General features: G+C 41.9%; 1 protein-coding gene across 1 annotated transcript in view; it reads right to left on the minus strand.

Annotated features, from left to right (window-relative positions):
* Positions 1-1,077: 1,077 nt before the first annotated feature.
* LOC111240028 (mediator of RNA polymerase II transcription subunit 13-like) overlaps positions 1,078-18,636 on the minus strand; it is a gene marked incomplete at its 3' end in the record, with an annotated part of 69,329 nt that continues 51,770 nt past the window's right edge. Inside the window, exons 5-19 of the mRNA XM_022769991.1 lie at positions 10,942-11,087; positions 9,913-10,119; positions 8,785-8,949; positions 8,221-8,377; positions 8,014-8,118; positions 6,740-7,390; positions 6,155-6,368; positions 5,278-5,356; positions 5,061-5,182; positions 4,699-4,795; positions 4,292-4,509; positions 4,188-4,227; positions 2,768-2,951; positions 1,538-2,466; positions 1,078-1,257 (exon numbers count right to left, since the gene is read on the minus strand). Of these exons, the coding sequence (XP_022625712.1) occupies positions 1,078-1,257; positions 1,538-2,466; positions 2,768-2,951; positions 4,188-4,227; positions 4,292-4,509; positions 4,699-4,795; positions 5,061-5,182; positions 5,278-5,356; positions 6,155-6,368; positions 6,740-7,390; positions 8,014-8,118; positions 8,221-8,377; positions 8,785-8,949; positions 9,913-10,119; positions 10,942-11,087 (3,494 nt within the window). The remainder of the gene's footprint in view (positions 1,258-1,537; positions 2,467-2,767; positions 2,952-4,187; positions 4,228-4,291; positions 4,510-4,698; positions 4,796-5,060; positions 5,183-5,277; positions 5,357-6,154; positions 6,369-6,739; positions 7,391-8,013; positions 8,119-8,220; positions 8,378-8,784; positions 8,950-9,912; positions 10,120-10,941; positions 11,088-18,636) is intronic.

The raw sequence follows: 18,636 nt of genomic DNA on the forward strand, positions 1-18,636 counted from the left end.
AGTGTCAAAATCTGTTTCATTTTATTATTATATCTATTATATGTCCATATTTTTTATGTCTCAGACTATTAAAATGCTCTGCAATAAAAAGTTGACTGACTGTATATTTTAACATAGTACTATTTACTTTAAATTCTTGAAGGCTACATTCCATTGTTCTTTGTTTTTTGTTTTTTTTAATTCATATTTTTCAATAAAGGAGTGAAAGAGAAAGTACATGGAATTTATTATGTGTGTTTTGGTTTTTTTGGGTTTTTTTTGCCGTGGTATCGAAATAGGTATTGAGAATCGTGGAATTTCACTGGTATTGGTATTGACTACTAAATTTCTGGTATCGTGATATCCCTAATAGTGAGGCATAAAACATCTAAAAATGTCATAGTATAGTGAGGCATAAAAATGTCAAAAAACGTCATAGTATAGTAAGGTATTAAAACATCAAAAAACATCATCCTACAATAAGGCATAAAAACGTCATAGTATAGTAAGGCTAAAAATGTAAAAAAACGACATAGTATAATAAGGCATTAAAACATTTAAAAACAACATAGTATAGTTAGGCGTGAAAACGTCAAAAACGTCACAGTATAGTAAGGCATAAAAAGCTCAAAAAACATCATAATATAGTATGGCATAAAAATGTCAAAAAAAAGTCACAGTATAGTTAGGCATAAAATCGTTATAGTATAGTAAGGTATAAAAACGTCATAGTGTAGTCAGGCATAAAATGACACAAAAACGTCACATTCTTGATCAAATGCTAACATGCCTAAATCGGTTGTCTTGGAGACGTAGCCTCTTGGCGGGCACATTGGAATGATCTAATATGACTTCACTCCAAACATAGTGCGAATGGGGATAGGGACAATTCTGTTCTTGCAAAATATTGGTAGGTCCATATGCAAACCTACGCCCTTGTGTCATTGATGTGATGTGCAAATTAGCGATAGAAAATGATTGCAAAAATGTAAGAATTTTTCTTTTTCTTTTTTTGTGAGCACCCTGCCACCCCCCAACAAGATGCCACCATGGGCGTCTGCCCATGTTGCCCCTATCTAAATCCGACATTGGACTCACCGTAGGAGCCTCTTCCAGCCATCTTATGGAACTGCTGCCAGGTGAGTGGACCTTGAACATGTTGAATGTTTTCCCAGGTCCGGCCCGTTCTCTTCTTCTGGATGGCATCCTGCAGGAAAGGCTGCAGAGACAGCAGCATGCGAACCATGTCCTGGGACGACAACATGCTCATGTCCACCACTGTGGCAGAGACACACACACACACACACACACACACACACACACACAAAAGGATGCATAAACTGGTGAACGCATGTTAACAAGATTCGATACACAAAAAGAAACAAACACACAAAACACATTAATACATAGTTTAGATAACACAAACACAGCTAAAGCATACATAAAATTTATATTCTCATCAAAGACTTAACAATGTGTAAAGTACAATTTGATTTATGGGAGTTTGTGACATATATCATTCAGATCCTTTCTTCAGCAGCTAAATCATGTTTCTCACCGTTAGTGTGAGGCCAGGAGTGAAGAGCTGTACTTCTGACAACAGCTGGATCTACTTTCCCTCCTGTGGGGTTATCCACATACTGCAGCCCCTGTTCCAAGGCATTGTAACACTCCATACAGGCATCACTCCCATCTGCCCACTGCTTTTCTGACATCCAGCTTTGCAGCAGTGCCCCCTTGCGGCCATGGCAGGAACAGCTGAGGGGGAGGTGCAGTGATGTCAGGGATGAAATCGGCTGGGAGCACTGTTCCTGCAGGAGGATCATGACCAACGGTGAAGCAGGGGCTGCGTCCTGAGGCCGCTTGGCCCTGGGGTCTCCCATAGTTGGGTCCCGCCGGCAAAGAGCCAGCCTCCTCTCTGCTGCCCGGCCCACTTCAGAAGTCCGACCATAAATATCCAGCTCATCCTCCAGGAAGAGGCCTGTTCCGTGGGCCAGCCGCCTGTTCACAATGGCACTGAATCCACACATACAGCGGTACTGATCTTCACAGGTAGAATCTGGGATATACACCCCCACATCTGCTCCTTTGACATTCATATTGCAGGCACAGATACAGCAGCTGTCAAAATTGCGATCCTTGAAGACGTTGAGGACGGAGTCTGAGAGGAGGAGGATAGCATACAGGCTGTGGGCCTCAGGCAGAGAGGGTCCTGGCCGAGCTAGGGGCTCCACAGAGCTGAGAGGCAGGCTGGTCGAGGGCGTAGAGGCTGGTGAGCTCAGCTCAGTACCATCCTGCTTCACCGAACCCTGCCCAGAACTTGCAGCATTAATACCCCTTGGTGTACGAGGGGTACGTGGAGTGGGCACAGAGAAGCGGGGAGTGGCAGGAGATGGGAGTATACCAACAGTGGTGCTCACAGAAGCAGCGTTGGCACTCATCTGGCCATATTCCTGATCTGTGAGAGTGTTGACACTGGGGATGTTTCTGGAAAAGAAACACATTAAAGGAAACAAAAACAAATAGTCAGATAGACAAACAAGATCATTCTAACTCTCTGGGGTGCAGCTCTCGAAGGTCACACTGCTCCTTACACCCAAACAGAGTAAAATCCTTTGAACTGACGGACATTATCATGGTTCGAGCGCTGCACTCTTTGTAGTAAGGCTAAAAAAATCAACCTCACATATTCCTCCCTCAGAAACCACATACTCCAGCACAACACTTTTAAAAGCTTGTGTAAAACTTTTAGAAATGTCTTATAAGCTCATCATAGCTGACTACTCACGTGTATCCATCCCTGATGAAAGTGGTATTTTGGGGATGCATGACTGCGGGGAAATGCTCCATTTTGGGCAAGAGGGCCCAGGATGGACGGTAGTAACACTGCTCAGGAATCTTGAGTGGTGGTAGACTCTGGCTGGGTAGGCAGGATAGTGGGGCAAACATGGAGGAGCCTATTTGTGGCTGGATTGGGAGGAAAAATGTAAGTTTGTCATTTATTAACATTGAGGCACATTTCATTGCACAGAGTATAGCTACAAGAACAGCCACACATAATTGGATGCATCTCCCCAGTACCAGGTAGGAATCCCTTTTGATTCTAAAACTGTAAGCACACATCCCAACACTGCAGGACATCTGAATTAACTAATGTTACTATAATGCTATTTAAGGATAAAACTGGCAATATCCTATATTTTTCTTATTGTCAGCAAATCCCATTAAAAGACTACACATTTTTGTCTATTTAGTGTTGACATTTTTCGGCAGCAGATTAATACACATTTAGCGCCGTCGTGAGTATCTACAGCAGCAGGGCATTGTAGGTGGAGTTGAACTACAACAGACTACACTAAAATAAACTAGAGTGTCCATGTTCATTGTAATGAAGGATCAAATCACCCAGTGCAACATTGTGGCTCATTGATACAATGGAGCTTTATGGCACAGAGCAATAAGCTATTCATGCCAGTAGGATAAAATCATTGTTGACGTAGTGTTTAAATCATAGTGTTTAGGTATATTATGTTCAAATTATGTACTGATCAAATCAAGAAGTCTAATATGTTCCACACACATTGTCCATAGGTTTAAACATTGCATGCTATATTTTAACTGCCAACTAAATATCACAAAAGAAAGCCAGACCTGCTGCACAAAACCAGATTTATAGACTCTTAAAGTATCCAGTGTTGGTGTTTATAAGCCCACTGGCAAACCTCCCCTGACCGCTCTCATTTACATAGTGATATTCCCCAAATCATGTTTCCTATTTACAGAATCTATAAAAGATAGAGGCAGCAGTACAACACAATGGAAATCTATTTCTGTAGCCACAGTTGTCATTAAGTTACCTGGATCCCATTAATTCTAATGTTAAACCTTTCAGTCCTGTTTGCATGTTTCACATATTGAGTTGTGCTAAAAATGCTTGTTGTTTGGAGGAGCTTGTTGTTTTGTGTTAACAAGCAGATGCCCCTAATAGTGGCCACTAAGTGCATTCTGCTATAATTAGCATTTCCCAGCTCACAGAGCCTGCAGTCAGTACAGATGTCTGACTCACAACATGGAGATAGTTAATTAGCAAGCTACAGGTATTAGTAAAACAATTCCGGCATGATATGTGAGCAAGAGCAGCTGCTCAGTAGCTAGCTGCAAGTCAGTCTGCACGTACTTGCAATTACTTGATTACCAGATTTATGTGGATTTAAGCAATTTGTGAAAGTAATTAAACAGCAAGTTATCCTTTTATTTTCCCGGTCCACACCTAAACATGTGATGTGTTTTTACTTTGGCATTGATTCCTCACCTTGATATCCTCCTGTCTGGGACTGGCCATGCTATCATCCATCTCCATCCTGTATTCAGTAAACTGAGTGGAGGCTAAAGGCGCCAGGTGGTCAGCTGCTCCACTGGGTGCGGGTGGCTCTTGACTCGGGGTGTCACGATACGTCATGATAGGAGAAAAAGCTGGGTGCTGCTCTAGAGAAGGTGGGGTGGGAAACATCCGCTGGAGGTCTGCTACTGCTGAAAGCAGACAGAAATGGAGAAAGAGATGAAGAGACAGGGCAGAGCGGAGACAAAAAATTGTACAATGGGATTAAGGAATAATCATCGCAATTGAATGCAGTGGCTATACATAAAAACTGTAGTCAGGTGCCTCTGAAATGTTTTTCATCAAGATTTTACAAGTAAATAAGCATCAAAGTGACTCACTTGATGGATAAGGTACTGCAACTCTCCCTTCCTTCCCGAGAGGCCGATCTTCTGTCGTCACCGGCAGCTTTGCTGAGTGCTGGTTGGGGTAAACAGTCTACAAATTATTACACATAAGATTAGAGGATCAGTTTTATTCAATGCAATATTCTGTGCTTCAGAATATTGAAACATAAAACATACAGGATAATGAGAAAATTATACTATCAGTGCCTGTGCTTCCACAAAATCTTTTAACTTGAAATATGTTACTTTTTTCCTGTGCCAATTACAGTATGTTTGCTAAAATGCAGCTGTGTAAGAGTTACTTTATATAGAACACACACACACAAAAATATAGTACATAAACCATGATGTCTCACCCCCAACTCTTCCTCATCTTCATCAAATATGTTGTCTAGATCAGAGATGTTGACCACCAGATCTTTTTCTCTGGTCAAGGAAGGATTGGCTTTGGCAGCTCCGTCATCTTGACCTGATTCATCTAAAACAGCACAAACCACTTTTGCTCAAATGCTCAATTCATTCACAATACTGTTGAATATGTATACGCTGTTGATGGCAGTGACGGTGTCCAACCTGATTTTGGAGCCGAGTTAAAAATGGACATAGCATCTTTCCCATCAGGCAGTGCTCCATTGCTGGTGATTTCTTCTCCCTGGTGGATCAATTAGAAGAAAATAAGAATATTCTGTTTTCAGTTCCAGTCTAATTTTTAAAAATAAAAAAAAACCCAGAGCCCCCTTTTAAAGAGCTACTGTCTGACATTCTGACATTTTGTGCCATCGATGATTTATTTGGAATTTCTTGCAAGCATAAATTGAAAACCTGCATTTGTGCATTTTGTGAAATGGGTATTTAAAAGTATAAGAGTATCTGTATTTATGTGTATTTTGTGATACATCATTTTTTGGCCAGTTGGGGGCAGCAGAAACCAGCTGTAAACACAACACTGACATATCATCACCATTTAAGTTGATATGGCTGATATTCGCAAACAGCTGTCAGTTTATACATCCAGCAGATATGAAGCAACATTAGCATTCATTTGCCGTGTCTTTGGCCTGCTGACATGTTTAATCCAATATTCACTCTCTTTGAGTTCTGTTTGTGGTTGATCACAAACTGTTGAGGGAAATATTTGTCTTTTTAGCTGCTAAATGCTCCATATGTTCATCAGCTAGTCGCTAACTCTGTCCGCTCTGGTTTGTCTTTGTCTTTTTCAATGAAAAAAGCTGCCTGTTGAAGCTGGAAACGAGATTGACGAGAGTGGTGAGAGTAAATCAAAACAGTTAAGTTGCAAGTCTGAAAAAAAACAAAAAACAAGCTGAAAGTCTTAGTAGGTGATAATTCTCTGTGTGTTCATTAGTGGTCATGTGATCCATATTAATATAAAAATGTTGTTTATTTTAAGTTTTTCCTTAACTATGACTTTAAACTGTATGTGTTGTTTTACCTTGGCCTTCTTGCTGGGTTCTCGTCCTTGACCCTTTAATCTCTTGGAAGTGGAGAAAGTGTACTCAATGTCTCCTTCCTTAAAGTCGTAGGGATCATCCCCAGGCTCCCGCAGTGCCTCCACGCCTGGCTGCTGGAACAGGCCCAAAGTGTGGATGTGGTCCCTCACCCTCTCCTCTGAGATTTTAAATCTCTTGTGAGTCTGTGTGTATAGTCTGGAGGAAACAAGGAGACAAATGCAATCAATTAATCTGTGGTAGCAGTAGTAGTTCATTCTCTGTCTTGTTTTCTTTTGTGTCCTCATATGTCATATCTAATCTCACATTTCCAGATTAAGTTAGACGCTTTCATTGCATGTATCATACATATTAGCTCCAGTGCTACCTGATAAATCCATGCTAAATCCCCATAAATCCCCCAGTTTTTATTGCTGATGTTTTGTGTCTGTGATTCTGGCTCAGGTAGCACTGCCCAGTGTTTCCAGAACCCTAGAATATCTGTCTATATTCTTCATTACTACACTCTTTGTTGTTCCTCTCCCAACTGTACCAAACAGCAAAATACCGTGACTGTGTATCTCTCCTACCTCTTTAGTGGAGCTCCTTCACTGGCTGTCTCTGTCTTCACTTCCTCTGATTTTTCAGAGGGGAGGTCAGGGGGTCTGTAGTCAGTCTTATCAGTTCTGGGAGTCCTGAAGCCTCTCCACCAGCCAGCCCCATTCTCCCTCTGCTTCAACAGAGCTGTATACACAGCTGTCTCGCTGGTGATCACCCCCAGCCCTGAAGCTCCATCTGGACAGACAGGCATATCCACAGGCCCCTCCAGAACCTCTGGGTCCTGCACCCGAGGGTGTGGGCTGAGTGTGGGCGGAAGTGGAGACATCGGCGAATGCAGAAGGGACTCAGGGGCTTTCCTGGAGAGCGGTTTGGGATACTTGCAACTTGGCAGAGCGGCCAGAGGCTCCAAGGGTGGTTCCAGTGCCACAAGACCCCCGAGCTGGGGCCCTCCTGGTGAGTCCTGTTCAAGTGGGGTTTCCTGTGTGACAGACAGCCGGTGGTGGAATGGGATCATGGCTGGCCTCTTGGACTGTTTGTCAGCCTTTTCTGTTTTGTCACTGGTCTTGTGTTTGGGCAGGGAAGGAGGGTATAATGACGGGCCAGAGGACTGAGTGGGGTTGGCACTAGTCTGGACATTGGCAGTGGATGTGGTGGCCAGATTCAGCTTCTGCTGCCTCAACCTGTAGCAAAGTCAAGGAAAACAAAGTTAAAAAAAACACTATACATGTATACCCAATATTAAAATAAAAAAAACACTAAAGGATCAGGTTTAAGATGTTTCTAATCTGAGCCTTAGAGGCAAAATATTAGCTAATTCAATTATTACAGAGGTGTTACTTTAATATGACAATAATGGGAGTCTTTAAATTGCAAAATCTGCATTCAGTTAATCTTTCTTTCCTAAGTCAGCCAGCAAGGCGTTTTCAGACAGCTGTCATGTATTGTTTTCAAAATAAAAGATTCTGACAAGTGACAAAGCATTATCTCTTTTCTGCAGCACAGCAGTAATTTTATTTGATCTTAGACTGTAATCTGGAACATAAGCAACATGTTCATACAAACAATAGGACATTAAAACTTTATCAATTATATTGATATCACAAATGTGATGAAACTTGACATGGATATCTTTTTGAAGACTGTGTGGTATGTTGACATACGTTTAAAAATTCCCTTAACAAAGTTTTAATTGGAGTACCCAGGTGTGCAAGAGGCCTGTGAAAAATGTGAGACAAGGCTCATATACTGTATATATACTGTAAGTACAATGCTGTCGAACAGCTTGGCTGGAGCTCTGGGGTACCTGGAGCAGCTGCAGGGCGCTCTCGCTCCCAGATCGTTGAAGTCCCACGTGGTAACTCCATTTGGCACTTCCTTCTTAGGCGTCACGTCAGATGGCGGATTCAGTCTGCAGGGAATAAACGGGTCCGTGAGGGCGCCAGCTCGACTGCATCACTGCACTTCAATAATAATCACACCAAACAGTGGAAACAAACTGACTTAAACTTACACATGCTGAGGCTGGTTGAGATAGCACTCCCTCCAGGCCTGATGGACCACCTGACAAGTAAGCTTCTTCCCAGAATGCTTTGGGCTGATGCTAGCGACCCCCATGCTGCTGTCTGGTGTGGGAACACTGGAGACGGAGGTCACAAAGCCACTGTCCGCTGAAAAGATGAAAGGTGTAGCAGATGTCATAAAACAGGACTGAGCACAGGATTTTCAACCATGACTTTTAATTCCAGTTTCCATCTCCTCCAAACACCAAGCACCATCTTTATTGTGTGTCCATGGATACGTAAATTAAAACTGTCACACAGAAGTTCAAGTAGAACTTAATGCTTAAGTCGACTGACAAGAGTTACTAAAAGTGTGAACAAGAATCATTTCATGGCGTATATATTTGTATGTTCAATCGTCAGTAAATACCATTTTTCAAGGATAAGGACTCTTTAACAGCAATTATTTGTCAAACATCAACTGTTCAAAAATAGCTTATTGTTGAAAAAACATTAACATGTCAACATGTATGTGTAATGTGGTATCTGATGTCCTGTGTGTGCATGTTTGTTACCTGAGCAGGGCTGCTCTGGTGACGTTGGCGGTGTGAGCGGCACGCTGCAGTGGTTCGGCTCCCTGTTGAGGCCCTGAGCTACAGGAACAGGTGGAGGCTGCTCCACTGGTAGGTCCCCCTGGGCAATCAGCACAAAAGCAGCTGGGTAGGTCATCCTCACACCACCTGGGAAGATACAAAAGGAGGACATTATTTACGGTTATGAAACGAGAGGGTGTCTGCTGCTCACTTTTAACTGCGGGTGGGTTGAAACTGTCAAAAATGGGTACCAGTTAAAGTGAGCAGTAGTTATTTTTTTATTATGCAACACCCACATATGAATTATTGTGCTTAAAGATAACATCCCCTTCATCAACTTCTATATTCATTAATATATTTTGCTGGGTAAAATTATATATGTAGCAGACATCCCTAATAATTGGTGGCAAGTACAGTGGCTATATAGTATATGCAATGCACTTGCTCCGTATCCACTGATGTGAGCATACACTTCCTCTCACTGCTCATATAAAACATCATCTTAAATCCCTTTACACTCACATCTTGACTTTAATTTCAGGCAGCAAAGACTAGACAGGCTTTCCTCTTTAGATGTAAAAGCCACCGGTATCCATGGGAGTTTTGATTATAATCAGGTCAAACCAATGCTGTGGGATCAGACTGATTAGACAAAGCTGTTAGAGTAACTCCCTGCGGCTTTTACTACCACTTCCCCCATCTTTCCTCTCTGTCTCTCTCCTCTCCTCCCTTCCTGTTATTTCCCCTTTACCACTCTGAGATGTGCTGAACGACCATGAGGATCTTTGCAGCGAAGGTACACTTCGACAGTACTCCCACCCACTAATAGCTCAGTTCAAAATGCCAGGGAGTCTACCTCGAGATCGAGGGTAGTCAATGTGAAGTTGATCCCTGTTTGCTTTAGCAACATCACTGTGGTCCAATGTATTTTTGTTGCTCATCTCTTGCTGAAAAGATCTCCAGTGTTTTTTATTATGTACTGCGTGTGATTATATAATATGCAGAACATGTATAAATATTGAAAATGTCCATAAAACAGTAAATCCTGCTACTGGAGATGCATTTTTCACCTTCCACACTGTTTCAAATCCACCAAACTTTTTTCCATACCTACGATGACCTCAACTGCCACGTGACAGTTGCGATCGTAGGCCTGGCTTGCTTCTTCTTTTTCCTTCTCTCCACTTCCCTCTTTTTGCTGGAGCACCATAGGGTAGAAGTAGCTCCAGTCCTCCATTAGCTTCCGTACCGCTGGCTCACTCATCTTGTAGGCCTGACCCGTTAGAGTGCCACTCAGACCGTACGGACTCAGGATCACTGCAGACGGATAAAACAGATTGGAAGGAGAGAAGATGTGAAACATGCTGCAACCTTAAATCGTTTCAGTAAGTTTGCTGTATTTTATTATATTGTGCAACAAAGATACACATTGAGGAGCTGAAAGGTAAATACAGTAAGTTTGTAGAAGGTTACCTTAACTTTGCCTATAATAACATTTTATTTAATCATTTCTGTTTTAGCCAATTACAAATACGAGATAAGCTCATATATTCTTTATGAACTTTTCTACTTTTCTACTTGGGATATAACTAAGAACACATACAATAGCACAATTTTGAGATACTTGTACCCCCTCATGTTCCATGCTGTTTTATACTTCTACTCCACTTCAGTTGAAAAGAACTACTTTACACATTATATTTATCCAACAGCTAGAGTCACTAGTTAGTTTGGAGAAAAGGATTTTAAACACTAAACATATGAGCTTATAAAATATGGAGCACTGTAATAAATTAAACAAAAGTTTCTAAAACTCAAAAGTATATCAAAGTTTACTAGACTATATTTTTTACATATTGATGCATAAGTAATAATAATAATAGTAAGTTATACTTTCAAAGCAAAACTTCTACCTGTAATGGAGTATTTATATAATCTATATGATCTGATTCAGCCTCCACTGCTGCTAATTTGCATGTTGTGTTTTGTGCAATACAACACATTTGCATTATACATGTTCACCAGCAGTGTAATCCATTTCTGGCCGTGCTTCATTGCAGTGCGTTCGTACTGAACATCACTCTTGTTTTGTTCTGTGTACATAAACCATCGAAGAAAACAATGGGTTTGTGGTATTACCTTGCACTGGTGTGATGGAGGTCTGTGCGAGACGGATGTGGTTTTCTGTGATGTGGTACGCAGGCTGGTGCTGGGCGATCTCCACGCTTGTGCACACGTTGCTCTCCCCGTGGAGGAAGAAGGAGAAGGAACATGATAGGTGTTCACTGGGGACAGAAAACAAGCAAAGGTTTAAATCATGAGACCACAGATAGACAGACACAGTACAGGGATGTGGTGGTGTACTTCCCCTGTTGCGTGTGCCGTGAGCTGAGCAGAGAGCAATGTGAACAGATCCCTCTGAGCTCGAGCTCGTGCACAACATAAAAACAAATTAAATGGCAGCATGAGCTTGCACTGTCAAACAGACAAACCCTCTTTGTCCATTTTAATTGCATGTGAATTAACCTACACGACTATAAACATAATTGAACTGCGATTTGAATTGAATTGAAATTACATTTAATTATGTTCAACTTCAGATTAAATAAACCCATGAATCAAATCTATTGAAAAACAAATGCACGATGCGAATGCGCCAGTCTTTCAGGCAGCAGCGTGACAAATGACGAGTGCTTTTCTCCAAATAGCAATTTAGAGAGCATCCTCAGAATGTGTCTTTGTAAAAGCCTCGCAGATCTCTACCTACATTGATCATCTTCATCATTTCCCACATAGGCTCCTTATTGCAGGTATAAATCCTCATTTGCTTATGACTGATTGTGGTGACTACATGTTTACATATGCAGCGCTCTCTTTATTACACAGCCCCTGCACAGTTCATCATGCATTGCTCTTTTTTTAATCACGGAGGAGTAATTGTCCTGGCCTTATTGCAATCTATATACCAGTGGGCGGGCTGGACATCATTAACTATCATCGGCTACTCTGATGTATATTTTTAATCTATAAAGCTCCTTACCACCTTGGTTTATATATATCAGACTGACAATAAAGTCAGCAGGTACTGTAATCGCCTTGTGATTACCCTGCTGCCTATGCAATATCTCCTTTGCCCTGAGGGAGCTGGACCTCCATTTGAGCCGTAATGGATCATCAAATTCAATAAAATGGCCAGTTCCACAGTCACTCATGGGCAGAACTGAACACAGTCATGAGGGAGCCAAATATCATGCGGCGTTAAGCGTGACGGCCTCCAGGTGGCGCTGAGCTCACCCAAAGAGAAAGAGGCCAATTTCTCTGCCTCATAAACATTCCTGATGCTCCCAGAGAAAAAAAACGTACCCTCATAACAGCAGGTGGTTTGAACACAGGTCTGCACAATCACAGGAGGAAGAGCAGAGCTAAAGCACATACATATGCATGCACAAGCCTGCGAGAAAACAGGGACACGAGCGCATGTCGCCTTCACACCTACAGGCACGCGCATGCACGCACACACACACACACACAGATACACAGCACTAGTCCATCATCTCACCAGTTCGCATCTCTACAAAACATGAGTCAAAATGCTTTCAATGTCACCGCCCTCCATCCTTGTCCTCAGTGCATCATTACACCATAAGAAGAGCTATATATAGCTGCATAGGGAGGCTCAGGGGAGCAGCTGCAAGTCAAGAGTACTGGTCCAACTAACTGCCATGCACATTATGCACACACAACCACGATTTACATAAGGATCTCAATTGCAAAATGCTCCAATTATCTTCTGAGGGTAAAGTCATGACCCTGCACGGATAGATGCAACTTCAAGGTACTTAAGATATGTAGGTGAGTAAGTCATAACTGTTTTTTTTTGTTATTATTATTATTTCCCATCTGTTTGTTTGACTGATTGATTTTCTGTATTTCACTATATTATAATTTCTGTTCTGCTTGCACTTACAGCCTGACAGCCTTGCACAGATTACACAAAGCTGTGAAATGAAGCATCCATTAGTATTTATTTCCCTCTCATGTTGATAGTTCCTGTTTATATTGTTATTATATATTTTTTATGAGTTGTGCGTGTACTGATTGGGACTGATGTGTCTACAAAAACACTATACCCTCAAGACCCCTCATAAAACCGCAGCCCTGGCCAAATAGCAGGGAATCACTGTTGGAAATCCTCTCTGCTCTCTTTGTATCTTTATCTTATCTTTCTCAGTTTTAAAATCAGGCAGCAATCCAACAGAATTCCCTGGATCCCTCAGTATTTCAGCTGAACTGACTGCATGCTGATAAAGAACTGTTCGCATTGGTAGTACTTATCAATTTTACCTCATACATAAAGTATATGTTGTAACAAAGCAAAGCCCAACAAACGCTACAGATTAAAATGATTAAAAGTCAATTAACATTGTGTCGAGACGAAAAGTTTAGTTAGGTAAACAATCACATTTGATAACCTATACAAGCAATCAATCTAACCAATAATTAATGTGCAACAATTACGACCTAAGATCTATTATGACTGCAATAAAGCGCAATTAAATGTGAGTCAGGGAAAAGCAGAACTACAAAAAGAGCATCAAACTGTAGGCTGACGCAGCTGGGAGATTGATGCTCCCTGTCCTTTTACAAAGGGCATTTTCCTGCACAGTAAGCGGGTGTGAGTGTGTGGACACACTGGGCTTCTTGCATCCTCCGGGACATTTGTGCAGACAGCAAGCGTGTGTGTGTGTGTGTGTGTGTGTGTGTGTGTGTGTGTGTGTGTGTGTGTGTGTGTGTGTGTGTGTGTGTGTGTGTGTGTGTGTGTGAGAACAGCGGACATAGATGTGAGGCAGCTGTGTGTGCTGGGCTGTATGAGTACAGGTATTAATAAATGAAGAGGAGTGATGGCTGAGACTCGCCTCAGGGCTGACAGTCCTGTTGAGAGATAGAGAGAGGAGAGGAGAGAAGGAAGAGTGGGGGGAGGTGGGGGGGGGGTTGAGAAAAAGAAGTGAGAGTGAGAGGAGGAAAAAAGAGGATGAGCAGAGTAGAAAAAAAAGACAGGGATGAAGACAGAGTGAGCTATAGAGGTAGAAAAATTAAGGGAATGCTGGAATAAGACTGAGACGAAAAGGGAAAATAGAAGGATAGAGAGGAAATTAGGAGGACAAGGAAAGAAAGATACAGTATAAAATGAAGAGTGAGAGCAAAACGAGTATGAGAGAAAGAGGAGGAGGTGAATAATTCAGTGCCACGCACTGCAATTGCTGCACACATATCGATGAGATCAGAGTTTTAATGGGTGGCTACTGAGCACAATTTTATGGCGAAATCAATCAGGGGATGTAGAGCCAGAGAACACAGACACATCACATGCTATCCTTGTGTGTGTGTGTGTGTGTGTGTGTGTGTGTGTGTGTGTGTGTGTGTGTGTGTGTGTGTGTGTGTGTGTGTGTGTGTGTGTGCATATGTGTGTGTGTGCATATGTGTGTGTGTGTGTGTCTACTTCATTTGGCTTCATATGTAAGGTACGTGCCTGCACTTATATGCAGCACAAATTCAGCAAATGTGCAAACACCTTATGTACGTGAGTGTATGCATGTAGAGGGAGACACAGTGCATGCACATAAACCCACATTTATGATGAACACACATATGTAGTACATCATATGCACATCTGAATGCCACTGAAAAAAGTGAAAATGGACTGATTGTTCAGTTCATGGGACAATATGTATCCTTTCACCCCATCACTATGCCACCAGCCAGCCAGCAGGGGAGCTGGTTAATGTCTGACATGCACCATGGACTTGACACACGCGCATGTGTCACACACTAAAAAACAATTGTTATCTTGGTTGTCGTTGCTGCTCTCGTGCCTAACCCAGTGGGAAAAAAGATAAAGAAAGATTAGATTAAAAGAGATGGAAAGGAATAAACAGTAAAACAGCTGTGTGCAAAACATACAGATCTTCTGTTCTCACTGTTATAGGCATCTAAAGCCCATGATCTGATAACTGTGTTTAGAAATCATTAACTGAAGTCATATGCACTAAGCAGGCATGATAGCATTTTCTTAGATTCTCTCAGATCTGGAGGATTAATCTGCTTAATTTGCACCTTAAAATCTCTGCCTGCCACCACAGTAGCACTATTATGAGATATCTTCATCCTTCTAGCTGCCTAACCCTTCCTACACAATCTGAGCACATCTCCTGGAAACACAAGAATGTAGACACTGCTCTGGTGTATGCGGACCGATGCAGAGGATGTTTATCCTCTTGTAAGCTCTTGTGAGCAGCGTGTATACACATGCTCCAAAGTCCTTCCAGTGCATTGGCACAATAACTTTATTCCATACAAACAAATCCTAAGATACACACTCAGGCTTATGCAGGTGGGTGCAGGAGCGTGCATATGCTTCTGCATGCACGCAGTCACACACCACTATTAACAGGAGCATAAGGGGGAGTCAGTCAGCTTGATGTATTATTCAGTGGCCCCCAGTGGCTGGCTTTAGCCAGTGTTGCTATCTCAATGTTTGTGCTCAAACACGGCTCCATTTATATGGATTCACAATGGAAAGGTGCCATGACTCCAAGACATGTGCAAGTGCACACTCATTGCCCTTTCTATTGACTGAAAAAGAAGCACAGGAAAAGTCTACTGCCGTTGAAATTAGATTTGTTGTCAACTATGAAAATTTTGTTACTGGGCTATTCCCACACAAATGCTGCCAAGAGGAAAAGCTTAAGTTGCTCACCTCAGTAAGAGCATCGCTGCGTGCTACTGCATGCTCTTACCTTCATATCTGTGGTCCTAATTAAAAGCGAGGAAAAGGATCTGTTGGAAGGCTGTTGCTGTGATGTATCACCGTCCTCTCTATTGATCTGTGTGCCCCCCCCCTCACTCTCAGTGGTTTTACCTGGTAATATTAGAAATCTGAGGTTCTCTGCTTTTTGTCTCGAAGGACGCTCAATACACATGTAGAACAACACGTTTTAAAGGAGAAAATGCAAATATTTCAGTAAACCAAATATTTAACAAGGTACTTTTAAATGAAAGCGTGGTCGCCCCGGATTTTATCTCATTCCTCTGTAGTATGTTAATATTTTTATGGCTCACAGTGCATGTAGTCAATTAATGAGCCACTGTATAGACCTAGGCTGCTGTATTTAAAGACAGTGCTTATTCCTGTGATGTCTCTATAAAGGTCTTTTTACTACTGATGGACTAAAGCACGTATAATTATAATATTCAGATTTATCAATGACTGCAAAAATGGTATTATGATTTTTAATGTTATATTTTCCTTCAAACATTTACTTTATTTTTCAATGTCATTTACATAACAGCGGCTTTAAGATGGACATCTGAGATTATACAAAATTTTACTGTAGGAGCCAGCAAATCTCTGAAACTGCAGTAGTATGGTGAACAATCCAAATTACTCAACTGCCCTAGTCTAGTGAGGGGTATTACATACAAGAGATGTCTTCTCCTCAATGGTGGTCAGGAAGTACTGAAGTACTGAAAGAAAACAAAATGAAACTAACATAAACTAATTCACTAGACTAAACAAAAAAAAAATCAAACAGCTCTAAATACAAACCCATTAACTTTTATTACAGTGTTTTTAACAACTGGTCTTCAAGCCAATCACAAAGTACTCCAGTCATCCACAAGTCTAGCTGAATTCAGTCAGCAAGTTTCCATCTGCCATTTTTCTTCTCAGTCACTTTTATAACCAGTCGAATAATCAGCTATCTCCTAATTTAAAGAGTAAACGATGTTCATACCCACGATGGGTGGGATCTTACACCATTCACCCACTGACTATTTTGAATATTCACACATAAAACACTGATTTGATGCTGTGTGTGCATATATATTATGGTTAAGATTATAAAAAAAAAAAACTTTTGACTTATCTTTTTTTTTTTTTAAATCTATTAAACTGTTCACGTCAGCATTAGCAGCATACTTCACACAACATATATTGCATGTGATCTTTCACTCATTACAACTTTTTTTTCAAGGCCCTGGAAGCCCTGGGGGAAAAACATTTAACCAAACAAACCAATATGAAAAAATATTAGATCTGTGGGCAATTTTTTTAATTACATATATTTTTTCTTTCTTATTTGCTTGTTATTCTTCAGTTAGTTTCTGTCTAATGTTTATGATTAAACATGGTTGAATTGAAGATTTTTGTAGGCATCTAGCTTCCCTCCTCCCCTGCACACATCCAGTTACTGTAACATGACATTTTAATTGTGAAAACGAATAAAAATAAACAGATGATCTTGGCATCAGTAAATCTATCACACAGGTCTGATGCAGAGGATAGAGGAAGAGGGGTGAGAAAAACAGGGGATGCTTTTCATATTTTTTGTTATTTTTATTTCTGGAGATTCTGTGACCTTGTTCATGTGGCCTAACACCAAATGTCTGTTGCCTAGGAGATGGCTAATATCTCAATGTCACTGCTCCCTGAGGAGAGGAGAGGAGAGGAGAGGAGAGAAGAGGAGAGGAGAGGACTTGGAGTGTATTAAAAAAGCTATTCTGTCAGATCAACTAAGGATTTCTGAGATTTTGAAGTAGTTTAAACAGGCAGTGCAAGTTGTTTTTGTTTCATGGTCAAGCACCAGAGGACATCTCTCTTACGCTGTAAAATATGAACATTATTTATGCATATGGCCATGAATGCAAATGCGAGCACCTAGATTAACAAATATACTGTGTACTGTACTTGGCATGCATAGAATTGACTGAACTAATGAGAGAGACAGGCTCTAATACCTCCATTCACCCGTCTATCGTAATGATTAATTTATGACCCCCCACCTTCGCTGATCCCCACCTCCCTACCACACACACTGAGCCTCCTCCCTGCTTGTCCTCTCTCTCATGCCTCTTCTCTCACACTCTCTCTGTATCCCTGTAACTCTCTCTCTCTCTCTCGCTCTCTCGCTCCCCTCAGCGTCTGATGCAATCCGTTACCAACCCAGAGTGCTTTCCTCCCATTCAGACACAAAGAGAGCAGGAGTGCTGGATTGAGGGGGGGTGGGGGTGGCGGGTGGGGGGGTGAGCAGAGGAGGTTGGTTGGTTGGTTTGGGAATCTTCTCCTGGATGTGCCAAGCCTCGCCATGCCCGGGGACACATACAAGATAAACACCAGATAAGCCTGACAAAGGCAGCAGCGCCAAGGAGCAGGAATTGGCACGAGTGAGGGGGCATGGCATGGATATTAGTGCTGAAGCGCCCCCTGTTGGGGATGAAAGGCACAGTGTGGGAGTGAAGAAGAGACAAAGGAACTGGTTACAGCTGAGGCAGGAGGTCAGTGTATGCCTAACTGAGCAATGTTCCCTCATGGCATGAAAACACTGACGGCCAGGGATCTGCAGGGGTTCTTAGGTCTCACACTGTCAATTGTAGGGCAACACTCCTATTCTGGGAACAAGGGGTGGTGTGTGTGTGTGTGTGTGTGTGTGTGTGGGGAGGGGGGGGGTATTTAGGATTGTATGTGTGTTTGCATGTGTGCTGGAAGCAAGCAGTGGAGATATGAGAAAACAAAAACTGCCATGCTTCACTTACATGCTGTGACACATGCAACAGCTGCAGAGTTACACCAAAAAAAACACACCACACAGTGCAGCCGTCTACACAAAGATTTGCGTTTGCTAGTGTGTGCGTGTTGAAGAATATTTCTCTCTGTTTCTCTTTCTCCTTCTCATGCCTTTCCTTCCAGGATGTTCAATAATTCACAGACAGTACAAGTCAGGATTGGCTCAGCAGGGGGCGTTCCAGCTGGCAACATATTAATACAGCGCAGTCGAA

Source organism: Seriola dumerili, unplaced genomic scaffold (genome assembly GCF_002260705.1).
Source record: "Seriola dumerili isolate Sdu_G_001 unplaced genomic scaffold, Sdu_1.0 BDQW01008603.1, whole genome shotgun sequence".
NCBI classification, from domain to species: Eukaryota; Metazoa; Chordata; class Actinopteri; order Carangiformes; family Carangidae; genus Seriola; species Seriola dumerili.